Raw genomic sequence first — 27080 nt, 5'->3', positions numbered from 1 at the left:
CCATATTGGATGAGGCAGGGCTACACTATGTGTGATCGCTATATATGGAGAAAGAATAGACAGCCGTACTGTGAGAAAATGCAGGAGCCGGATATGACGAACCGGAAGTGGGGCACCGGACGTCACGTAGAGGAGTCCCGTCGCCATATTGGATGAGGCAGGGCTACACTATGTGTGATCGCTATATATGGAGAAAGAATAGACAGCCGTACTGTGAGAAAATGCAGGAGCCGGATATGACGGACCGGAAGTGGGGCACCGGACGTCATGTAGAGGAGTCCCGTCGCCATATTGGATGAGGCAGGGCTACACTATGTGTGATCGCTATATATGGAGAAAGAATAGACAGCCGTACTGTGAGAAAATGCAGGAGCCGGATATGACGAACCGGAAGTGGGGCACCGGACGTCACGTAGAGGAGTCCCGTCACCATATTGGATGAGGCAGGGCTACACTATGTGTGATCGCTATATATGGAGAAAGAATAGACAGCCGTACTGTGAGAAAATGCAGGAGCCGGGTATGACGAACCGGAAGTGGGGCACCAGACGTCATGTAGAGGAGTCCCGTCACCATATTGGATGAGGCAGGGCTACACTATGTGTGATCGCTATATATGGAGAAAGAATAGACAGCCGTACTGTGAGAAAATGCAGGAGCCGGATATGACGAACCGGAAGTGGGGCACCGGACGTCATGTAGAGGAGTCCCGTCACCATATTGGATGAGGCAGGGCTACGCTATGTGTGATCGCTATATATGGAGAAAGAATAGACATCCGTACTGTGAGAAAATGCAGGAGCCGGATATGACGAACCGGAAGTGGGGCACCGGACGTCACGTAGAGGAGTCCTGTCACCATATTGAATGAGGCAGGGCTACGCTATGTGTGATCGCTATATATGGAGAAAGAATAGACAGCCGTACTGTGAGAAAATGCAGGAGCCGGATATGACGAACCGGAAGTGGGGCACCGGACGTCACGTAGAGGAGTCCCGTCACCATATTGGATGAGGCAGGGCTACGCTATGTGTGATCGCTATATATGGAGAAAGAATAGACAGCTGTACTGTGAGAAAATGCAGGAGCCGGATATGACGAACCGGAAGTGGGGCACCGGACGTCACGTAGAGGAGTCCCGTCACCATATTGGATGAGGCAGGGCTACGCTATGTGTGATCGCTATATATGGAGAAAGAATAGACAGCCGTACTGTGAGAAAATGCAGGAGCCGGATATGACGAACCGGAAGTGGGGCACCGGACGTCACGTAGAGGAGTCCCGTCGCCATATTCGATGAGGCAGGGCTACACTATGTGTGATCGCTATATATGGAGAAAGAATAGACAGCCGTACTGTGAGAAAATGCAGGAGCCGGATATGACGAACCGGAAGTGGGGCACCGGACGTCACGTAGAGGAGTCCCGTCGCCATATTGGATGAGGCAGGGCTACACTATGTGTGATCGCTATATATGGAGAAAGAATAGACAGCCGTACTGTGAGAAAATGCAGGAGCCGGGTATGACGAACCGGAAGTGGGGCACCGGACGTCACGTAGAGGAGTCCCGTCACCATATTGGATGAGGCAGGGCTACGCTATGTGTGATCGCTATATATGGAGAAAGAATAGACAGCCGTACTGTGAGAAAATGCAGGAGCCGGATATGACGAACCGGAAGTGGGGCACCGGACGTCACGTAGAGGAGTCCCGTCGCCATATTGGATGAGGCAGGGCTACGCTATGTGTGATCGCTATATATGGAGAAAGAATAGACAGCCGTACTGTGAGAAAATGCAGGAGCCGGGTATGATAAACCGGAAGTGGGGCACCGGACGTCACGTAGAGGAGTCCCGTCACCATATTGGATGAGGCAGGGCTACACTATGTGTGATCGCTATATATGGAGAAAGAATAGACAGCCGTACTGTGAGAAAATGCAGGAGCCGGGTATGACGAACCGGAAGTGGGGCACCGGACGTCACGTAGAGGAGTCCCGTCACCATATTGGATGAGGCAGGGCTACGCTATGTGTGATCGCTATATATGGAGAAAGAATAGACAGCCGTACTGTGAGAAAATGCAGGAGCCGGGTATGACGAACCGGAAGTGGGGCACCGGACGTCACGTAGAGGAGTCCCGTCGCCATATTGGATGAGGCAGGGCTACGCTATGTGTGATCGCTATATATGGAGAAAGAATAGACAGCCGTACTGTGAGAAAATGCAGGAGCCGGATATGACGAACCGGAAGTGGGGCACCGGACGTCATGTAGAGGAGTCCTGTCGCCATATTGGATGAGGCAGGGCTACACTATGTGTGATTGCTATATATGGAGAAAGAATAGACAGCCGTACTGTGAGAAAATGCAGCAGCCGGATATGACGAACCGGAAGTGGGGCACCGGACGTCATGTAGAGGAGTCCTGTCGCCATATTGGATGAGGCAGGGCTACACTATGTGTGATCGCTATATATGGAGAAAGAATAGACAGCCGTACTGTGAGAAAATGCAGGAGCCGGGTATGACGAACCGGAAGTGGGGCACCGGACGTCACGTAGAGGAGTCCTGTCGCCATATTGGATGAGGCAGGGCAACACTATGTGTGATCGCTATATATGGAGAAAGAATAGACAGCCGTACTGTGAGAAAATGCAGGAGCCGGGTATGATGAACCGGAAGTGGGGCACCGGATGTCATGTAGAGGAGTCCTGTCGCCATATTGGATGAGGCAGGGCTACGCTATGTGTGATCGCTATATATGGAGAAAGAATAGACAGCCGTACTGTGAGAAAATGCAGGAGCCGGATATGACGAACCGGAAGTGGGGCACCGGACGTCACGTAGAGGAGTCCCGTCACCATATTGGATGAGGCAGGGCTACGCTATGTGTGATCGCTATATATGGAGAAAGAATAGACAGCCGTACTGTGAGAAAATGCAGGAGCCGGATATGACGAATCGGAAGTGGGGCACCGGACGTCATGTAGAGGAGTCCCGTCACCATATTGGATGAGGCAGGGCTACGCTATGTGTGATCGCTATATATGGAGAAACAATAGACAGCCGTACTGTGAGAAAATGCAGGAGCCGGATATGACGAACCGGAAGTGGGGCACCGGACATCACGTAGAGGAGTCCCGTCGCCATATTGGATGAGGCAGGGCTACACTATGTGTGATCGCTATATATGGAGAAAGAATAGACAGCCGTACTGTGAGAAAATGCAGGAGCCGGATATGACGAACCGGAAGTGGGGCACCGGACGTCACGTAGAGGAGTCCCGTCACCATATTGGATGAGGCAGGGCTACGCTATGTGTGATCGCTATATATGGAGAAAGAATAGACAGCCGTACTGTGAGAAAATGCAGGAGCCGGATATGACGAACCGGAAGTGGGGCACCGGACGTCACGTAGAGGAGTCCCGTCACCATATTGGATGAGGCAGGGCTACGCTATGTGTGATCGCTATATATGGAGAAAGAATAGACAGCCGTACTGTGAGAAAATGCAGGAGCCGGATATGACGAACCGGAAGTGGGGCACCGGACGTCACGTAGAGGAGTCCCGTCACCATATTGGATGAGGCAGGGCTACACTATGTGTGATCGCTATATATGGAGAAAGAATAGACAGCCGTACTGTGAGAAAATGCAGGAGCCGGATATGACGAACCGGAAGTGGGGCACCGGACGTCATGTAGAGGAGTCCTGTCGCCATATTGGATGAGGCAGGGCTACGCTATGTGTGATCGCTATATATGGAGAAAGAATAGACAGCCGTACTGTGAGAAAATGCAGGAGCCGGGTATGACGAACCGGAAGTGGGGCACCGGACGTCACGTAGAGGAGTCCCGTCACCATATTGGATGAGGCAGGGCTACGCTATGTGTGATCGCTATATATGGAGAAAGAATAGACAGCCGTACTGTGAGAAAATGCAGGAGCCGGATATGACGAACCGGAAGTGGGGCACCGGACGTCACGTAGAGGAGTCCCGTCACCATATTGGATGAGGCAGGGCTACGCTATGTGTGATCGCTATATATGGAGAAAGAATAGACAGCCGTACTGTGAGAAAATGCAGGAGCCGGATATGACGAACCGGAAGTGGGGCACCGGACGTCACGTAGAGGAGTCCCGTCACCATATTGGATGAGGCAGGGCTACGCTATGTGTGATCGCTATATATGGAGAAAGAATAGACAGCCGTACTGTGAGAAAATGCAGGAGCCGGATATGACGAACCGGAAGTGGGGCACCGGACGTCATGTAGAGGAGTCCTGTCGCCATATTGGATGAGGCAGGGCTACGCTATGTGTGATCGCTATATATGGAGAAAGAATAGACAGCCGTACTGTGAGAAAATGCAGGAGCCGGGTATGACGAACCGGAAGTGGGGCACCGGACGTCATGTAGAGGAGTCCCGTCACCATATTGGATGAGGCAGGGCTACGCTATGTGTGATCGCTATATATGGAGAAAGAATAGACAGCCGTACTGTGAGAAAATGCAGGAGCCGGGTATGACGAACCGGAAGTGGGGCACCGGACGTCACGTAGAGGAGTCCCGTCACCATATTGGATGAGGCAGGGCTACGCTATGTGTGATCGCTATATATGGAGAAAGAATAGACAGCCGTACTGTGAGAAAATGCAGGAGCCGGATATGACGAACCGGAAGTGGGGCACCGGACGTCACGTAGAGGAGTCCCGTCACCATATTGGATGAGGCAGGGCTACGCTATGTGTGATCGCTATATATGGAGAAAGAATAGACAGCCGTACTGTGAGAAAATGCAGGAGCCGGATATGACGAACCGGAAGTGGGGCACCGGACGTCACGTAGAGGAGTCCCGTCACCATATTGGATGAGGCAGGGCTACGCTATGTGTGATCGCTATATATGGAGAAAGAATAGACAGCCGTACTGTGAGAAAATGCAGGAGCCGGATATGACGAACCGGAAGTGGGGCACCGGACGTCACGTAGAGGAGTCCTGTCACCATATTGGATGAGGCAGGGCTACACTATGTGTGATCGCTATATATGGAGAAAGAATAGACAGCCGTACTGTGAGAAAATGCAGGAGCCGGGTATGACGAACCGGAAGTGGGGCACCGGACGTCACGTAGAGGAGTCCTGTCACCATATTGGATGAGGCAGGGCTACGCTATGTGTGATCGCTATATATGGAGAAAGAATAGACAGCCGTACTGTGAGAAAATGCAGGAGCCGGGTATGACGAACCGGAAGTGGGGCACCGGACGTCACGTAGAGGAGTCCTGTCACCATATTGGATGAGGCAGGGCTACGCTATGTGTGATCGCTATATATGGAGAAAGAATAGACAGCCGTACTGTGAGAAAATGCAGGAGCCGGATATGACGAACCGGAAGTGGGGCACCGGACGTCACGTAGAGGAGTCCCGTCACCATATTGGATGAGGCAGGGCTACACTATGTGTGATCGCTATATATGGAGAAAGAATAGACAGCCGTACTGTGAGAAAATGCAGGAGCCGGATATGACGAACCGGAAGTGGGGCACCGGACGTCACGTAGAGGAGTCCTGTCACCATATTGGATGAGGCAGGGCTACGCTATGTGTGATCGCTATATATGGAGAAAGAATAGACAGCCGTACTGTGAGAAAATGCAGGAGCCGGATATGACGAACCGGAAGTGGGGCACCGGACGTCACGTAGAGGAGTCCTGTCGCCATATTGGATGAGGCAGGGCTACACTATGTGTGATCGCTATATATGGAGAAAGAATAGACAGCCGTACTGTGAGAAAATGCAGGAGCCGGATATGACGAACCGGAAGTGGGGCACCGGACGTCACGTAGAGGAGTCCTGTCGCCATATTGGATGAGGCAGGGCTACACTATGTGTGATCGCTATATATGGAGAAAGAATAGACAGCCGTACTGTGAGAAAATGCAGGAGCCGGATATGACGAACCGGAAGTGGGGCACCGGACGTCATGTAGAGGAGTCCTGTCGCCATATTGGATGAGGCAGGGCTACACTATGTGTGATCGCTATATATGGAGAAAGAATAGACAGCCGTACTGTGAGAAAATGCAGGAGCCGGGTATGACGAACCGGAAGTGGGGCACCGGACGTCATGTAGAGGAGTCCTGTCGCCATATTGGATGAGGCAGGGCTACACTATGTGTGATCGCTATATATGGAGAAAGAATAGACAGCCGTACTGTGAGAAAATGCAGGAGCCGGATATGACGAACCGGAAGTGGGGCACCGGACGTCATGTAGAGGAGTCCTGTCGCCATATTGGATGAGGCAGGGCTACACTATGTGTGATCGCTATATATGGAGAAAGAATAGACAGCCGTACTGTGAGAAAATGCAGGAGCCGGATATGACGAACCGGAAGTGGGGCACCGGACGTCATGTAGAGGAGTCCTGTCGCCATATTGGATGAGGCAGGGCTACACTATGTGTGATCGCTATATATGGAGAAAGAATAGACAGCCGTACTGTGAGAAAATGCAGGAGCCGGATATGACGAACCGGAAGTGGGGCACCGGACGTCACGTAGAGGAGTCCTGTCGCCATATTGGATGAGGCAGGGCTACGCTATGTGTGATCGCTATATATGGAGAAAGAATAGACAGCCGTACTGTGAGAAAATGCAGGAGCCGGATATGACGAACCGGAAGTGGGGCACCGGACGTCACGTAGAGGAGTCCTGTCACCATATTGGATGAGGCAGGGCTACGCTATGTGTGATCGCTATATATGGAGAAAGAATAGACAGCCGTACTGTGAGAAAATGCAGGAGCCGGATATGACGAACCGGAAGTGGGGCACCGGACGTCACGTAGAGGAGTCCCGTCACCATATTGGATGAGGCAGGGCTACACTATGTGTGATCGCTATATATGGAGAAAGAATAGACAGCCGTACTGTGAGAAAATGCAGGAGCCGGATATGACGAACCGGACGTGGGGCACCGGACGTCACGTAGAGGAGTCCCGTCACCATATTGGATGAGGCAGGGCTACACTATGTGTGATCGCTATATATGGAGAAAGAATAGACAGCCGTACTGTGAGAAAATGCAGGAGCCGGATATGACGAACCGGAAGTGGGGCACCGGACGTCAAGTAGAGGAGTCCCGTCGCCATATTGAATGAGGCAGGGCTACACTATGTGTGATCGCTATATATGGAGAAAGAATAGACAGCCGTACTGTGAGAAAATGCAGGAGCCGGATATGACGAACCGGAAGTGGGGCACCGGACGTCACGTAGAGGAGTCCTGTCACCATATTGGATGAGGCAGGGCTACACTATGTGTGATCGCTATATATGGAGAAAGAATAGACAGCCGTACTGTGAGAAAATGCAGGAGCCGGGTATGACGAACCGGAAGTGGGGCACCGGACGTCATGTAGAGGAGTCCCGTCGCCATATTGAATGAGGCAGGGCTACACTATGTGTGATCGCTATGTATGGAAAAGGAATAGACTACCCCACCATGTGATGTGGAGAGGGTATACGAGCTGGATATGATGTCCCAGAGAAGGGACACCGGGTATCTATGATGTAAATAAATTAAAGGCACAGTATGTAAATAAATGTGGGTAAACCCCATATAGGATGGAAGCGCTTAATATAGCATAGAGAAATGAAGGGAGGAGAGGGGAGGAAGAAAGCCATTATGGCAAATACATGGTCATAGATTGTGTTGATAGCAAATAGATAGGAATGGACTGATGTTCCAAAGGGTAGAGGAACGTGGCTATGAGTGACCGACTGAAATAAAAAAAGAAGAAAAGAAGAAAAAAAGGAAGAAAAAGAGGATGATGAGGGTGGGCGTGACCCATTCGGAGCACAGTGATAACCAGTGGATAGGGTGGTGCTCGTGATCCGTAGTGCCGATAAATCAGTACAGGCGACTCTAAAAAGATAGAAAAGAACAAATTAGTGATCATATATAGCAACAACTGTTAAACAAACGCCATAAGCTCATAATCACGGTTGAGACCTTTGGGAGCCAACGTCTCCAAAGTATGTATCCAGAACGCCTCTTTTTTGTGTAGTGAAGCAACTCTATCACCACCCCTCCTCGGAGGCGGGACACTATCAATGACCTGGTATCGTAGTTGAGAAACGGAATGACCCAATGTATGAAAATGGTGTGGGATCGGCAGGAGTAGGTTTTTGCACCGAATTGTGGATTTGTGCTTTGAGATCCTATCTCTTACTGACTGTGTGGTCTCTCCCACGTATAATAGCCCACATGGGCACTTGATGAGGTATACAACGTAAGATGACTCACATGTAAAGAAATGATTGATCTTAAAGGTTTTGCCTGATCTGGGATGTTGGAACGTATTTCCCTTAAGTACGTTATGGCACTGTGCACAATGAAGGCATGGAAAGGTGCCAGTCTTGGGGCGTGATAGGAAAGTTTGTCTCCGCTGATCCCCTGTCCCGATATCGGCTCTGACTAGTGTTGAGCATTCCGATACCGCAAGTATCGGGTATCGGCCGATACTTGCGGTATCGGAATTCCGATACCGAGATCCGATACTTTTGTGATATCGGGTATCGGTATCGGATCCATAGGGATGTGTAAAATAAAGAATTAAAATAAAAAATATTGATATATTCACCTCTCCGGCGGCCCCTGGACATCACGCTGCTAACCGGCAGGCTTCTTTGTTTAAAATGCGCGCGTTTAGGACCTGCGAATGACGTCGTGGCTTCTGATTGGTCGCGTGCCGCTCATGTGACCGCCACGCGACCAATCAGAAGGCGCGACGTCATTCTCATTCACTAAACTCCTAATTCTAGGAATTGAGGACCTGCGAATGACGTCACGGCTTCTGATTGGTCGCGTGGCGGTCACATGGGCGGCACGCGACCAATCAGAAGCCGGGACGTCATTCGCAGGTCCTAAACGCGCGCATTTTAAACAAAGAAGCCTGCCGGTTAGCAGCGTGATGTCCAGGGGCCGCCGGAGAGGTGAGCATATCAATATTTTTAATTTTAATTCTTTATTTTACACATTAATATGGATCCCAGGGCCTGAAGGAGAGTTTCCTCTCCTTCAGACCCTGGGAACCATCAGCATACCTTCCATACCTTCCGATACTTGGTGTCCCATTGACTTGTATTGGTATCGGATATCGGTATCGGCGATATCCGATATTTTTCGGGTATCGGCCGATACTATCCGATACTGATACTTTCAAGTATCGGACGGTATCGCTCAACACTAGCTCTGACTAAATTGTCCCTCAAATTGGGTGGCCGTCTAAAGCATGGCAGGAATGGTGTCCTGAATTCGGGAATATCTGGATGTGCTGTTGACAGAAGGTGCCTTATGGAGGATGGAAGAGAAGGGATGATATGAATGTACAAAGGGAATGCGTTTGCCCTGATCTCTGACAGGGGACCTAGGTGGAGGGTCCCGGGATTGTGCTAGGACTGTGGGTGGATAACCCCTCTCTAAGAATTTAGTGGTCATATTTTGGAGTCGTTCATCACATAAGTCTTTATCTGGAACTATACGTTTTACTCGTTGAAACTGTGAAATTGGTATGGAACGTTTGGTTGATGGTGGGTGGAAGCTGCGATAATGTAGCAAGCTGTTTCTGTCGGTGGATTTGGAAAAGAGGTCTGTAGTTAGAACGCCTGTTGGATCCTTGATCACCATGGTGTCCAAGAAATTGATAGAATGTAAATCGTGGCTAATAGTGAACTTGATACCTGGCCAGGCTCCATTGAGGAACAGAAAAAATTCCTGCAGGGACTCCAATGTGCCATCCCAGATGCAAAAAATGTCATCTATGAAGCGCTTCCATACGGAGACGTTTTGGATAAATAGAGGATGTCCATAGATGATAGAAGTTTCGAATTCCGCCATATATGTGTTAGCATACGGGGGTGCCACATTGGAGCCCATTGCGGTACCCCACTTCTGGAGGTAGAAGGTGTCCTGAAAAAGGAAAAAGTTATTATATAGAACAATAGTCAGTAACTCGACACATAAATCAATCTGATCATTGGTAAGACCTGCTGTAGTCAAGCAATGATGTACTGCGTTGATGCCATTGAGATGGGGAATGGACGTGTAAGGATCCTTGACATCTAACGTGACCAAAAGGGTGTTCGTGGGTACCCTATGTAACTCCCTAATACACTGCAGGAACTCCCCTGTATCCAAGATGAAGGAGGGGGATGTCTGTGTGATAGGGGTTAAGATTTTTTCAAGATATATTGAGAGTGGAGACAAAATGGAGTCGGTAGAAGCGACGATTGGTCTACCCGGTGGGTTAGACAAATCTTTATGTATCTTAGGTAAAGTGTAAAACACTGGTGTGATAGGATTGTTTTTTCTGACAAAATCACAAGTTTTGGTATCGATAATACCTAAAGTAGAGTACTTGGTTATCACAGCTTCTATTTTATTCCTAATCTCCGAAGTGGGGTTCCTTGAGAGTTGGTCATAGACCGATGTGTCACTGAGCTGACGGTGTATTTCCGTGATATACTGGGCCTTGGCCATTACTACGAGTGCACCCTCCTTATCAGCTGGTTTAATAACTAGGGTGGGGTCCCGTTGTAGTGTTGTCAGTGCCTGATGTTCTGCAGGAGTGAGGTTAGAAGGGTAGTGTAACCTACCTTTCTCTATATCATCACGTAAGGTGTGGAAGGAACCCTGAACAAAGCCAATAAAGGTCTCCACTGCATGAGACCCTTGTGGAGGACGAAAGGAACTCTTATTGCGTAACCCCAATGTCGTGATTGACATGGGGTTAGTACATGCAGCTGGTGGAGCAATAGGGGAGGTAGCAAAGTGGGCTTTAAGTCTTAATAACCGAAAAAAACGGCGACAGGACTCCTCTACATGACGTCCGGTGCCCCACTTCCGGTTCGTCATACCCGGCTCCTGCCCGCTCGCCCGGCGTTCTCTCACAGTGCGGTTTGCACTGTTGAACTCAGCGCGTCACTTCCGCCCCATTATGGGCTCCGACGCTACGTAGCTCACATTGTCACTTCCGGCAGTTCTCCCGCCCTCAAGGGTTAAAATGCCCCATCCTCTCAGTTTCCTTACCCTAACAGCGGTGGACACCGCGGAGTCAGCTATCTACAAGGTATACTATTGGGGACATTGTACCTTCTCGGATCCACTATGGCACCGATTTTGGCACCTATATCACTGCCTTATTTATCCCCCCTTCTTTTCGGCTGCATTAGGAGACTCTCACTTAGATTGACGCTGTACTCTGGATATCATTGGTAGGCCTTATTGATATGCTTCCCACCGGCTTTTATTCCTTACACCACCGGGTCTAACCGGTTTTTCTATGTATTTACCTCTATTTTAGACAGCGCATATAGCCACCAGTATTTATCTACATCCCAATTTCTTGGTATGTATCTCTCTATATTTTTCTTCTCACTTACTGTGCCACTATAGTCCTACAGCTCTCTGCTATCATATACGCACTATAGATAAAAAAAAATTTCTTTTGCCATAAACATGCACGGTTGTTCATGTCTATGTTGTATAGACTTTGTTTATTTATTATTTATGATTTTTGTATCCTATCTTGATGTATTGTCTTGATATATACTTTACAGTCACTGACGAAGGTCTTATGTATGACCGAAACGTTTGAGTTGTGCATTGGGATATAATAAAACATCCAATCTTCTTCTCACAACAAAGTTGAGTGCTGGGTTTTGTTATTATTTTAGCCTCTCTGGTAATGTCACCCTCTGCCCTCGGCTAGTGTCACCCTATGGGGTGTCATTTTCTGAAAAGTGTCACCCTCAGGTGGTGATATCTTTGGTTACACTCTCTACTGGTGTCACTTTCAGGCAATGTCACTCTCTCGTTGTGTCACACTCTGATAGTAGCCCCTCTATTTATGGCCCCAATGGTGGTGACATTGTCTAGTGGTAGCCTCTCTGGTAATGTCACCCTCTGCCCTCGGTAGCAACATTTTCTGGAGGTTTTACATTCTGAAAGGTGTCACCCTCAGGTGGTGATGTCTTTGATGGTGTCACTCCCAGGCAATGTCACTCTCTGGTCACGTCACACACTGATAGCAGCCCCTCTATTTATGGCCCCTCTGCTTTTGATGTAACACCCCAGGTAACCGGTTGTTACAGTGATGTCATGCCTGGAGTCAAGGAGGATTCCCTTTAACAGGTAATACATCTGCATGCAACACATTCTGAATCCAGGCCAGAAGGGGGAGCTGTGAATCCAGGCTAAACAAGGGAGCTTCCCCCTGATATAGGTATTCTGGTCTGGAGGAGGAGTTAGGGAGTTGATCCAGTTAGCTGGAGTGTGGAGAAAGTGGGGCTGTGCAACCACGTGTGGTGCTGCAGCTCCAGGACAAAAGAGAACAAGAAGGGTTGCAGTGATAGCAAGTGTGAGAGGGGAGAAGCAAAGGAGAATCAAAGAGTTCGGAGGGGAACTGTGACCGGACACCCTCTGAGCTGAAGTGCAGAAACCGGGCACCGGGAGCCCGAGACTGTGTCGCACTCCACGTCCAACAGCAGAACCGGAAGGACAGAAGAGTAGGTGTAGCAGTAAACAGAGAGCCCGAGTCGTGATAGAGACCCTGTAAAAAGGCTTGCATTGCCCACCATACGGGTACTGTTCCAGGACAGGAGAGAGAGGACCTTGTAAGGGAGCCACAGGCAGCAAAGCCTCACAAAAGAGCACTAGAGGGAAGGCTTACAATCCTCACCTGGGAAAGGGATCCACCATTACCTCCAGGCCAGCTGGACCACATCACTTCCTGTTGCTGGTACCCTGGACTGTGGCTTACTACAACCAGTAAATCAGGTAAAGAGATTGTAACCCTGTGTCCGCTGTTTATTTCCGGCACCACACCATCTTTACCCAAACACACCTGGAGCCCTGGGGACCCAGCTTCACCTGTGGGAAGCGATACCATCTTTGCTGCAGTACTATCACCCCCAGAGGACCCCTTTAAGCAGTGTCGGTTGCCCTTGACCAAGTACGACAGGTGGCATCACAAACTTTTATTACTTTACAAATCCTAAGACTATCCCTTTTACTTGGGTACACAGGGCCAAGGACCAGGTCGCCACCACCGTGTGCACCCCTTTAATAACGACCTGACCCGGTACCGAGTATCCCCAGGCCCTGGCGGGCGTTCCAGTGACATTCTCTACTGGCCGCCCCTCTGGTAATGTCACTCTCTGGTATTGTGATCCTCTGCTTGATGTCACTGTCTGGCGGTGGTCCCGATGGTGCCGTCATACAGATATTGTTAATTGATATATTGCCCATTTACGCAGCATAGAGAGATTTTTGAACCTTGATGCTCACGATTCATGATGCTGCCTGTTAGAAGGGGATGCCATCTTCCACTAGGAGACACTTCGGGGACTTTTTTCTCTCTTGGTGGCTTATCAACATTTTCATAGGTGTCATCCAAGGAATGGCTGTCTCTCTCATGTGGGGTCTCTGTAACACAGGAGGGAATTGATCACATAAAGGGGCTCAGCTCCATCTGGTGTTTACTGTGATGGACAGAGGAAAATGAAGCCACCAAACTCATACCAGCCAATGATGGTATATCAGACTGTATTCATCCGTATGGGAACCTATGTGACCGTATAGTTTATATAGTTTTTAGGATTGAAGGTAGAAAGAAGTCCATCAAGTTCAACTTACTGCCTTCAGGCCACGTTCACACGCTCAGTATTTGGTCAGTATTTTACATCAGTATTTGTAGCCTAAACCAGGAGTGGGTGATAATACAGAAGTGGTGATGAGTTTCTATTATTCTTTTCCGCTATTTGTTCCACTCCTGGTTTTGCCTTACAAATACTGATGTATAATACTGACATAATGGTGACCGTATGACCTGTGGCCTGACACATTGATTTAGAGGAAATAAACCCCCCAAAAGGCAGAGATTAATAGCCCCATATTAGGGGAAAAATTCCTTCTGACTCCACATGCAACAATCAGACAAGTTCCCCAGATCAACGTCCATCACAGACTCAGAGACCATAACCAGAGTCTCACTGCTCTTACAGTAAAGAATCCATAGTCTCACTGCTCTTACAGTAAAGAATCCAGAGTCTCACTGCTTTTACAGTAAAGAATCCAGAGTCTCACTGCTCTTACAGTAAAGAATCCAGAGTCTCGCTGCTCTTACAGTAAAGAATCCAGAGTCTCACTGCTTTTACAGTAAAAAATCCATAGTCTCAATGCTTTTACAGTAAAGAATCCAGAGTCTCACAGCTCTTACAGTGAAGAATCCGCACCCTCACTGCTCTTACAGTAAAGAATCCAGAGTCTCACTGCTCTTACAGTAAAGAATCCATAGTCTCACTGCTGCCACAGTAAAGAATCCATAGATTCACTGCTCTTACAGTAAAGAATCCAGAGTCTCACTACTGTCACAGTAAAGAATCTAGAGTCTCACTGCTCTTACAATAAAGAATCCATAGTTTCACTGCTCTTACAATAAAGAATCCAGAGTCTCACTGCTCTTACAGTGAAGAATCCACAGCCTCACTGCTCTTACAGTAAAGAATCCATAGTCTCACTGCTCTTACAGTAAAGAATCCAGGTCTCACTGCTCTTACAGTAAAGAATACATAGTCTCACTGCTGTCACAGTAAAGAATCCATAGTCTCACTGCTCTTACAGTAAAGAATCCAGAGTCTCACTACTGTCACAGTAAAGAATCTAGAGTCTCACTGCTCTTACAGTAAAGAATCCAGAGTCTCATTGCTCTTACAATAAAGAATCCATAGTCTCACTGCTGTCACAGTAAAAAATCCATAGATTCACTGCTTTTACAGTAAAGAATCCAGAGTCTCACTGCTCTTACAGTAAAGAATCCATAGTCTCACTGCCCTTACAATAAAGAACCCAGAGTCTCACTGCTCTTACAGTAAAGAATCCATTGTCTCACTGCTGTCACAGTAAAGATTCCATAGTCTCACTGCTCTTAGAGTAAAGAATCCATAGTCTCACTGCTCTTACAGTAAATAATCCATAGTCTCACTGCTCTTACAGTAAAGAATCCATAGTCTCACTGCTGTCACAGTAAAAAATCCAAAGTATCACTACTCTTACAGTAAATAATCCATAGTCTCACTGCTCTTACAGTAAAGAATCCATAGTCTCACTGCTGTCACAGTAAAGATTTTATAGTGTCACTGCTCTTACAGTAAAGAATCCATAGTCTCACTGCTGTACAGTAAAGAATCCATAGTCTCACTGCTCTTACAGTAAAGAATCCATAGTCTCACTGCTGTCACAGTAAAGAATCCAATCTCTCTTGGTGGCTTATCAACATTTTCATAGGTGTCATCCAAGGAATGGCTGTCTCTCTCATGTGGGGTCTCTGTAACACAGGAGGGAATTGATCACATAAAGGGGCTCAGCTCCATCTGGTGTTTACTGTGATGGACAGAGGAAAATGAAGCCACCAAACTCATACCAGCCAATGATGGTATATCAGACTGTATTCATCCGTATGGGAACCTATGTGACTGTATAGTTTATATAGTTTTTAGGATTGAAGGTAGAAAGAAGTCCATCAAGTTCAACTTACTGCCTTCAGGCCACGTTCACACGCTCAGTATTTGGTCAGTATTTTACATCAGTATTTGTAGCCTAAACCAGGAGTGGGTGATAATACAGAAGTGGTGATTAGTTTCTATTATTCTTTTCCGCTATTTGTTCCACTCCTGGTTTTGCCTTACAAATACTGATGTATAATACTGACATAATGGTGACCGTATGACCTGTGGCCTGACACATTGATTTAGAGGAAATAAAAACCCCAAAAGGCAGAGATTAATAGCCCCATATTAGGGGAAAAATTCCTTCTGACTCCACAAGCAACAATCAGACAAGTTCCCCAGATCAACGTCCATCACAGACTCAGAGACCATAACCAGAGTCTCACTGCTCTTACAGTAAAGAATCCATAGTCTCACTGCTCTTACAGTAAAGAATCCAGAGTCTCACTGCTCTTACAGTAAAGAATCCAGAGTCTCACTGCTCTCACAGTAAAGAATCCAGAGTCTCGCTGCTCTTACAGTAAAGAATCCAGAGTCTCACTGCTTTTACAGTAAAAAATCCATAGTCTCAATGCTTTTACAGTAAAGAATCCAGAGTCTCACAGCTCTTACAGTGAAGAATCCACACCCTCACTGCTCTTACAGTAAAGAATCCAGAGTCTCACTGCTCTTACAGTAAAGAATCCATAGTCTCACTGCTGCCACAGTAAAGAATCCATAGATTCACTGCTCTTACAGTAAATAATCCAGAGTCTCACTGCTCTTACAGTAAATAATCCATAGTTTCACTGCTCTTACAATAAAGAATCCAGAGTCTCACTGCTCTTACAGTGAAGAATCCACAGCCTCACTGCTCTTACAGTAAAGAATCCATAGTCTAACTGCTCTTACAGTAAAGAATCCATAGTCTCACTGCTCTTACAGTAAAGAATCCAGGTCTCACTGCTCTTACAGTAAAGAATACATAGTCTCACTGCTGTCACAGTAAAGAATCCATAGTCTCACTGCTCTTACAGTAAAGAATCCAGAGTCTCACTACTGTCACAGTAAATAATCTAGAGTCTCACTGCTCTTACAGTAAAGAATCCAGAGTCTCATTGCTCTTACAATAAAGAATCCATAGTCTCACTGCTGTCACAGTAAAGAATCCATAGATTCACTGCTTTTACAGTAAAGAATCCAGAGTCTCACTGCTCTTACAGTAAAGAATCAATAGTCTCACTGCCCTTACAATAAAGAACCCAGAGTCTCACTGCTCTTACAGTAAAGAATCCATTGTCTCACTGCTGTCACAGTAAAGATTCCATAGTCTCACTGCTCTTAGAGTAAAGAATCCATAGTCTCACTGCTTTTACAGTAAATAATCCATAGTCTCACTGCTCTTACAGTAAAGAATCCATAGTCTCACTGCTGTCACAGTAAAAAATCCAAAGTATCACTACTCTTACAGTAAATAATCCATAGTCTCACTGCTCTTACAGTAAAGAATCCATAGTCTCCCTGCTGTCACAGTAAAGAATCCAAAGTATCACTACTCTTACAGTAAAGAATCCATAGTCTCACTGCTGTACAGTAAAGAATCCATAGTCTCACTGCTCTTACAGTAAAGAATCCATAGTCTCACTTCTGTCACAGTAAAGAATCCAATCTCTCTTGGTGGCTTATCAACATTTTCATAGGTGTCATCCAAGGAATGGCTGTCTCTCTCATGTGGGGTCTCTGTAACACAGGAGGGAATTGATCACATAAAGGGGCTCAGCTCCATCTGGTGTTTACTGTGATGGACAGAGGAAAATGAAGCCACCAAACTCATACCAGCCAATGATGGTATATCAGACTGTATTCATCCGTATGGGAACCTATGTGACCGTATAGTTTATATAGTTTTTAGGATTGAAGGTAGAAAGAAGTCCATCAAGTTCAACTTACTGCCTTCAGGCCACGTTCACACGCTCAGTATTTGGTCAGTATTTTACATCAGTATTGATTGTAGCCTAAACCAGGAGTGGGTGATAATACAGAAGTGGTGATGAGTTTCTATTATTCTTTTCCGCTATTTGTTCCACTCCTGGTTTTGCCTTACAAATACTGATGTATAATACTGACATAATGATGACCGTATGACCTGTGGCCTGACGCATTGATTTAGAGGAAATAAAAACCCCAAAAGGCAGAGATTAATAGCCCCATATTAGGGGAAAAATTCCTTCTGACTCCACAAGCAACAATCAGACAAGTTCCCCAGATCAAAGTCCATCACAGACTCAGAAACCATAACCAGAGTCTCACTGCTCTTACAGTAAAGAATCCATAGTCTCACTGCTCTTACAGTAAAGAATCCAGAGTCTCACTGCTCTTATAGTAAAGAATCCAGAGTCTCACTGCTCTTACAGTAAAGAATCCAGAGTCTCACTGCTCTTACAGTAAAGAATCCAGAGTCTCACTGCTCTTACAGTAAAGAATCCAGAGTCTCACTGCTCTTACAGTAAAGAATCCAGAGTCTCACTGCTCTTACAGTAAAGAATCCAGAGTCTCACTGCTATTACAGTAAAGAATCCATAGTCTCACTGCTGTCACAGTAAAGATTCCATAGTGTCACTGCTCTTTCAGTAAAGAATCCATAGTCTCACTGCTGTACAGTAAAGAATCCATTGTCTCACTGCTCTTACAGCAAAGAATCCATAGTCTCACTACTGTCACAGTAAAGAATCCAGAGTCTCACTGCTCTTACAGTAAAGAATCCATAGTCTCACTGCTGTCACAATAAAGAATCCAGAGTCTCACTGCTCTTACAGTAAAGAATCCATAGCGTCACTGCTGTCACATTAACAGGTAACTTTGACATAGTGGGAATAACCGAGACATGGTTAGATGAAAGCTATGACTGGGCAGTTAACTTACAGGGTTACAGTCTGTTTAGAAAGGATCGTAAAAATCGGAGAGGAGGAGGGGTTTGTCTCTATGTAAAGTCTTGTCTAAAGTCCACTTTAAGGGAGGATATTAGCGAAGGAAATGAGGATGTCGAGTCCATATGGGTTGAAATTCATGGAGGGAAAAATGGTAACAAAATTCTCATTGGGGTCTGTTACAAACCCCCAAATATAACAGAAACCATGGAAAGTCTACTTCTAAAGCAGATAGATGAAGCTGCAACCCATAATGAGGTCCTGGTTATGGGGGACTTTAACTACCCGGATATTAACTGGGAAACAGAAACCTGTGAAACCCATAAAGGCAACAGGTTTCTGCTAATAACCAAGAAAAATTATCTTTCACAATTGGTGCAGAATCCAACCAGAGGAGCAGCACTTTTAGACCTAATACTATCTAATAGACCTGACAGAATAACAAATCTGCAGGTGGTCGGGCATTTAGGAAATAGCGACCACAATATTGTGCAGTTTCACCTGTCTTTCACTAGGGGGACTTGTCAGGGAGTCACAAAAACATTGAACTTTAGGAAGGCAAAGTTTGAACAGCTTAGAGATGCCCTTAATCTGGTAGACTGGGACAATATCCTCAGAAATGAGAATACAGATAATAAATGGGAAATGTTTAAGAACATCCTAAATAGGCAGTGTAAGCGGTTTATACCTTGTGGGAATAAAAGGACTAGAAATAGGAAAAACCCAATGTGGCTAAACAAAGAAGTAAGACAGGCAATTAACAGTAAAAAGAAAGCATTTGCACTACTAAAGCAGGATGGCACCATTGAAGCTCTAAAAAACTATAGGGAGAAAAATACTTTATCTAAAAAACTAATTAAAGCTGCCAAAAAGGAAACAGAGAAGCACATTGCTAAGGAGAGTAAAACTAATCCCAAACTGTTCTTCAACTATATCAATAGTAAAAGAATAAAAACTGAAAATGTAGGCCCCTTAAAAAATAGTGAGGAAAGAATGGTTGTAGATGACGAGGAAAAAGCTAACATATTAAACACCTTCTTCTCCACGGTATTCACGGTGGAAAATGAAATGCTAGGTGAAATCCCAAGAAACAATGAAAACCCTATATTAAGGGTCACCAATCTAACCCAAGAAGAGGTGCGAAACCGGCTAAATAAGATTAAAATAGATAAATCTCCGGGTCCGGATGGCATACACCCACGAGTACTAAGAGAACTAAGTAATGTAATGGATAAACCATTATTTCTTATTTTTAGTGACTCTATAGCGACAGGGTCTGTTCCGCAGGATTGGCGCATAGCAAATGTGGTGCCAATATTCAAAAAGGGCTCTAAAAGTGAACCTGGAAATTATAGGCCAGTAAGTCTAACCTCTATTGTTGGTAAAATATTTGAAGGGTTTCTGAGGGATGTTATTCTGGATTATCTCAATGAGAATAACTGTGTAACTCCATATCAGCATGGGTTTATGAGAAATCGCTCCTGTCAAACCAATCTAATCAGTTTTTATGAAGAGGTAAGCTATAGGCTGGACCACGGTGAGTCATTGGACGTGGTATATCTCGATTTTTCCAAAGCGTTTGATACCGTGCCGCACAAGAGGTTGGTACACAAAATGAGAATGCTTGGTCTGGGGGAAAATGTGTGTAAATGGGTTAGTAACTGGCTTAGTGATAGAAAGCAGAGGGTGGTTATAAATGGTATAGTCTCTAACTGGGTCGCTGTGATCAGTGGGGTACCGCAGGGGTCAGTATTGGGACCTGTTCTCTTCAACATATTCATTAATGATCTGGTAGAAGGTTTACACAGTAAAATATCGATATTTGCAGATGATACAAAACTATGTAAAGCAGTTAATACAAGAGAAGATAGTATTCTGCTACAGATGGATCTGGATAAGTTGGAAACTTGGGCTGAAAGGTGGCAGATGAGGTTTAACAATGATAAATGTAAGGTTATACACATGGGAAGAGGGAATCAATATCACCATTACACACTGAACGGGAAACCACTGGGTAAATCTGACAGGGAGAAGGACTTGGGGATCCTAGTTAATGATAAACTTACCTGGAGCAGCCAGTGCCAGGCAGCAGCTGCCAAGGCAAACAGGATCATGGGGTGCATTAAAAGAGGTCTGGATACACATGATGAGAGCATTATACTGCCTCTGTACAAATCCCTAGTTAGACCGCACATGGAGTACTGTGTCCAGTTTTGGGCACCGGTGCTCAGGAAGGATATAATGGAACTAGAGAGAGTACAAAGGAGGGCAACAAAATTAATAAAGGGGATGGGAGAACTACAATACCCAGATAGATTAGCGAAATTAGGATTATTTAGTCTAGAAAAAAGACGACTGAGGGGCGATCTAATAACCATGTATAAGTATATAAGGGGACAATACAAATATCTCGCTGAGGATCTGTTTATACCAAGGAAGGTGACGGGCACAAGGGGGCATTCTTTGCGTCTGGAGGAGAGAAGGTTTTTCCACCAACATAGAAGAGGATTCTTTACTGTTAGGGCAGTGAGAATCTGGAATTGCTTGCCTGAGGAGGTGGTGATGGCGAACTCAGTCGAGGGGTTCAAGAGAGGCCTGGATGTCTTCCTGGAGCAGAACAATATTGTATCATACAATTATTAGGTTCTGTAGAAGGACGTAGATCTGGGGATTTATTATGATGGAATATAGGCTGAACTGGATGGACAAATGTCTTTTTTCGGCCTTACTAACTATGTTACTATGTTACATTAAAGATTCCATAGTCTCACTGCTCTTACAATAAAGAATCCGCAGTCTCACTGCTCTTACAGTAAAGAATAGCCATATGTGATTATGATTTTATCTTCTTTCTTCTAGACGTTGTGGATTCCTCTTTGTCACCGCCGTAAGTTTACGTGTAAACCAGTCATTATGCAGATCTCTGTATTGTCAATGTAATAAGATGGCTCCTAAGCTTCTGCTTTTCCAAACTGAATAACCCCAAGTTTAGTAACCCGTCTTCTGCAGTCTCCCATTCCCTTAATAACCTTGGTTGCTCTTCTCTGCACCCACTTTAGCTCTGCTCTGTCCTTATACGCGGGGCTCAGTACAGTACACAGTATATAAGTGGGTCCTCAATGGTGCCTTGTGCAGAGACAAAACTATGTTCTCGTCATCTCGGATATGATCTAGCATACCTCTGCCTTTTTTAGCAAATCCCATTATTTTATTTTCCTTTGTAGCAGCTGCCTGACACTGGGCACTAAATGTGAGTTTGTCACCCACCCATACACCCAGGTCTTTTGCAGTGATAGTTTTGCCCAGTGTTTTACAATTTAGCACATAAATGTACATTTTATGTCCTCTGCCCAGGTGCATGTCTTTACATTTATCTTCGTTAAAATTCAATTGCCATTTCTCACCCTAAACTCCAATTTACATAATTCCTCCTTAATATTAAATTGCCCTCCTCTGTGTAAATTACCCTGCAGAGTTTAGCATCACCTGCAAATATTGAAATTCTGCTCTGTATGCCTCTTACAACATCATTGACAAATATGTTAAAAAGAAGAGGGCCCAATACTGACCCCCCGTGGAATCCTTCTGATAAAAAGTATGTGTAATTGGGTTCACAACTGGTTATTATTAGAGATGATAGGTCATCTCTAATAATAACCAGTTGTGAACCCAATTACACATACTTTTCACTTGTCCGATTGCTCTTTTTTCTATACCAACCTTTTATGTGCTTCTGTATAACAGATCTGTGAAAAGTTCATATAGACAGTATACAAAGTGCTCCCCTGCTCCAGTCTGGACCTTACCTCCTCATAGAAGCCGATCACAGGACCGATCCCTCATAAACCCACGTGATGTTGGGTCATCAGGGTATTCTCAGTGAGATCTTCCAGGATAGTGTCTCTAAGGAAACCCTCAAGGATGGTAACACAGTAGAGGTTACTCTTACCGGCCTGTAATTTCCAGTCTCCGATTATGTCCCTTTTCGAATATTGGCACCACATTGATTCTTCAGTTTAGACCCTGTTATTATGTGATCCTTAACCCCTAAACTACCGCTGATACGCCTTTTAACGGTGACAGTTAAGGGTACTTATTCCTGAGCGCCACTTTTTAGTGGTGCTGAGAAATTTGTATATGGTGCCCTCCAGCATTGGAAAATCTCCGTGGTCTCGGCTACCAGGGGTATCTAAGACTCTGGAGAACAGGATTCGGGTCGGTTTTTACTGTCTCCAGTCACATTATCACAAAAAAAATTAGATTTTCCATTAATTTCACTCTCCTCGGATATGATCTAGCATACTAGATACTAGAGGAGAGAGAAATGGTGTCCCCCGAGCCCCCCCGGTACCTGCACCATCCCCAGACCCTCCTGCTCCATCCCGCAGCCCTCCACGTCATCTTCCTGGAAGAAAATAGTGGGCGCATGTGCAGTGCTCCTCCCTCTTTCTTCTCTCCTCCCTCTTGTATTATTTCCTCGCCTCCTCACTCTTTTATTATTTCCTTCCCTCCTCCGTCTTGTTTTATTTCCTCACATCCTCCCTCTTGTATTGTTTCCTTCTCTTCTCCCTCTTGTATTCTATCATTGTCTCCACCCTCTTGTATTATTTCCTCGTCTCCTCCCTCTTGTGTTATTTCCTCATCTCCAGCCTCTGGTATTTTTCCTTGCCTCCCTCTTGTATTGTTTCATTGCCTCCTCCCTCTTGTATTATTTCCTTCTCTCCTCCATCTTGTATTATTTCATCGCCTCTTCCCTCTTGTATTATTTCCTCTTCTCCTCCTTCTTGTATTATTTCCTCTTCTCCTCCTTCTTGTATTATTTCCTCTTCTCCTCCCTCTTATATTATTTCCTTATCTCCTCCCTCTTGTATTATTTCCTCATCTCCTCCCTCTTGTACTATTTCCTCCCGCCCTCCCTCTTATAATATTTCCTCATCTCCTCCCTCTTATATTATTTCCTCACCTCCTCCCTCTTGTATTATTTCCTCGTCTCCTCCTTCTTGTATTATTTCCTCACCTCCTCCCTCTTGTATTATTTCCTCATATCCTCCCTCTTGTATTATTTCCTCATCTCCTCCCTCTTGTATTATTTCCTCGTCTCCTCCCTCTTGTATTATTTCCTCGTCTCCTCCCTCTTGTATTATTTCATAACCTCCTCCCTTGTGTATTATTTCCTCATCTCCTCCCTCTTGTACTATTTCCTCCCGTCCTCCCTCTTATATTATTTCCTCACCTCCTCCCTCTTGTACTATTTCCTCCCGTCCTCCCTCTTATATTATTTCCTCATCTCCTCCCTCTTATATTATTTCCTTATCTCCTCCCTCTTGTATTATTTCCTTATCTCCTCCCTCTTGTATTATTTCCTCATCTCCTCCTTCTTGTATTATTTCCTCACCTCCTCCCTCTTGTATTATTTCCTTATCTCCTCCCTCTTGTATTATTTCCTTATCTCCTCCCTCTTGTATTATTTCCCCATCTCCTCCCTCTTGTATTGTTTCTTTGTGTCCTCCCTCTTGTATGACTTCATTGTCTCTATATATTGTGCGCAGGTCATATTGAGGATGATTATAATAGTCTTCTGTGGAGAAACTGGGTCAGTGGGTGCTCTCGTCCGCTGGCCCGGCTGCCTTTAGCAAGACTGCATGGACCACGACTCGCCAGGATAATGGTAGATGTTACGTCAGAGCTCCCAGGGTCGATACTCCACCTGTGTTGCACACGCAGAGAGGAGGTAACAACAAGCGTAGGGAGATATCCAATAGCAGTGCTGTGTTCTTTCAGCTGGGTCCGATGCACCCTCAGCTGAGATCCTAAAGAGTCGCACCAACTCTACAAGTCTCTTTTAGGCTAGGTTCAGATTGCGTTAGTGCAATCCGTTTAGCGCCTAGCGCTAGCGGATTGCGCTAACGCAATGTGTTTTAAAGGGGTCGCGTTAAACGTCCCCGCTCTCGCAGATCTCCGATCTGCGAGAGCGGGGAACGGACTGCGGGTGCGCCTCGGACGCTGCAAGCAGCGTCCGCGGCACGACACAAAACACCGGCACATCGCTAGTGCGTGCTGAAAATGGCACGCGCTAGTGATGCTCGTCCCCATTGCTGTTAATGGGCGCGCTAACGGACGCGTTGCACGGCGTTAATTTCGCCGTGCAACGCTGTCCATTAGCGCGGTCCCATTAACGCAATGGGAACCTAGCCTAATACTGGAGGCATGTGATCTAGTTTTAGATTTACCCAGTGTCCTTCAGTCCAACATCAAGATAAGGTAAACAATGGTGATGTGATCATGTAGCACTACTTGACCATTCAATCTATTTGCACAGTCTTTCCCTCTCTGCTTTAGAAGTCACCAAGCTGGTTTCAGATTTCAATGCACAATTAGCGTATCAGCATACATCAATAAACAAAGCTTGACACACCCTATGTACAGTCACTATTACAGACTTACACAGTGTGTTAGATAGTATATCAGTTTGCAAGTTGGTCTTCTTGACCCACCAGACATAAACACTTAAATCCACAAGCCAATATACAGATAAAAAGTAAATTATTTTGGTTTGTAAAAACATGGTTGTCTGGGAAATTAAGATACAATCTGGTTTCTTCACATCTTCCATTTGTTTTGTACTTTTATACTCCGGACTTTGTCATATTTTATGGCATAAGATCATGTCAATTCTCCTTCCTTCTGTTCAGTGTCCTTGTAGCCCCTCCACTAAACATGTTATTACAGGAGAGGTGAATTCATTATTTTGTGACCAGTATTCCCCAAGTGCCCCCCGACCCGCACATCTATTGATTATTCTTTGGTCTAGTGTTATATTTTTTGCCACTTCCATGAGATTTGGAGACTTGCACAATCCAGTGTGTAATTATTCTTCCTCACTCCCTTACCTCCACAGTATGTGACTGTATGTGACTTGTACCTGACCGTTTCGTGTCTGTATGACGACATATACTGTAATATTGTATCCAATTGTGTGATTGTGACAACGGTACAAGGTCGTGTCTGACTGGATCGAAGTCTGTAGATTGTAGAGATGCTGATAAAAAAAATAAAATAACTCACCGGAATGTTCCTTCTCCTTTTGCAGGACTTCAACAAATCTCAGGTCGGCGTAAGTCACATCGTGGGCCATATCTGTCCTGATCACCGGCTGCATGAAAAGAGGAAGGAAAGTAACAAACATGTTATTATAATGAGGCTAGAAACATGGAACAGAAAATAATAAGAGAAAATGACAGGAAATGCAAAATACCAGAAACCACCATCTAGGAAACTTAATGAAAGAGGAAGAATTAGAAGAACTTCTCACCATTTTTGCTACTATCGTTATGTAAACATCAAAAGACAAAAACTTTTTTGTAATGAAACCTAACCGAAAAAAATGATTTTTAGACAAAAAAAATGTGTTTAAAAAAGACACAAAGATAAAAATGTGCAAAAATAGAATTTCAAACAATGTTATCGAAGATAAAAAATGTATAAAAAACACAAACACTATACGAGTAAAATAGAAAAGTAAACAGTCACTATAATCAGCCTCCAGGATTTAATCTGGGGGCCCCGATATATCTAATAACACCCAGACATCATCCTACAGGAGCAATTTTAGCACCTTCATGCTACGGCCCACAGGACAACCCGGGCTCCACTGTGTTTTTGGATAAAACCTGCTAAAAAATGAATCTTAAACCATCTGGTTAATGTCCAAAAGTAAAAATGCTTTATTAGTTTATGCAACATTACGTCAGAATGTAAAACATTAATACTAGGGTTGAGCGAAACGGGTCGTTCATTTTTAAAAGTCGCCGACTTTTGGCAAAGTCGAGTTTCATGAAACCCGACCCGATCCCTGTGCGGGGTCGGCCATGCGGTACGCGACTTTCGCGCCAAAGTCGTGTTTCAATGACGCGAAAAGCGCCATTTCTCAGCCAATGAAGGTAAACGCAGAGTGTGGGCAGCGTGATGACATAGGTCCTGGTCCCCACCATCTTAGAGAAGGGCATTGCAGTGATTGGCTTGCTGTCTGCGGCGTCACAGGGGCTATAAAGGGGAGTTCCCGCCGACCGCCATCTTACTGCTGCTGATCTGAGCTTAGGGAGAGGTTGCTGCCGCTTCGTCAGAAGCAGGGATAGCGTTAGGCAGGGTCCATTAACCACAAAACCGCTTGTGCTGTAGCGATTTCCACTGCCCAACACCACCTTTTGTTTGCAGGGACAGTGGAACCTACTTTATTTTTTTTCCTCAGCGCTGTGGCTCATTGGGCTGCCCTAGAAGGCTCCTGATAGCTGCATTGCTGTGTGTACGCCGCTGTGCAAACCAACTGCTTTTTTCAAAGCACAAATCCTCTTGTTCCTTCCTTTCTGCACAGCTATCTTGTTTGTTTGTCCACACTTTTTATTTAAATTGTGCATCAGTCCACTCCTTATTGCTGCCTGCCATACCTGGCTGAGATTACTGCAGGGAGATAGTAATTGAAGGACACTCCCTGTTTTTTTTTTTTGTGGGAGATTAAGATTGACATTTCTGCTAGAGTGCCATCCCTGTCTGTGCCATCTCTCACTCAGTGGGCCATAGAAAGCCTATTTATTTTTTTGCTTGA

At 45.5% G+C, this 27080-nt stretch overlaps 1 protein-coding gene across 3 annotated transcripts in view; it reads right to left on the bottom strand.

Moving 5' to 3' along the window:
- The window catches only part of LOC138658143 (C-type lectin domain family 7 member A-like), a 77334-nt gene extending 51695 nt beyond the window's left edge, over window positions 1–25639 (bottom strand). The window contains exons 1-2 of one of the 3 annotated variants that reach the window (XM_069745679.1): window positions 25544–25639; window positions 13354–13491 (exon numbers count right to left, since the gene is read on the bottom strand). In XM_069745679.1, the coding sequence (XP_069601780.1) occupies window positions 13354–13491; window positions 25544–25637 (232 nt within the window). In that variant the 5' untranslated portion in view covers window positions 25638–25639. The remainder of the gene's footprint in view (window positions 1–13353; window positions 13492–25543) is intronic. The other 2 variants (XM_069745685.1, XM_069745690.1) reach the window with 2 other exon arrangements.
- Between the last annotated feature and the right edge of the window lie 1441 nt (window positions 25640–27080).

Source organism: Ranitomeya imitator, chromosome 1, assembly GCF_032444005.1.
Source record: "Ranitomeya imitator isolate aRanImi1 chromosome 1, aRanImi1.pri, whole genome shotgun sequence".
NCBI lineage: Eukaryota > Metazoa > Chordata > Amphibia > Anura > Dendrobatidae > Ranitomeya > Ranitomeya imitator.
The sequence above is the reverse complement of the archived record's forward strand: the minus strand, read 5'-3'. Positions and strand labels throughout refer to the sequence as shown.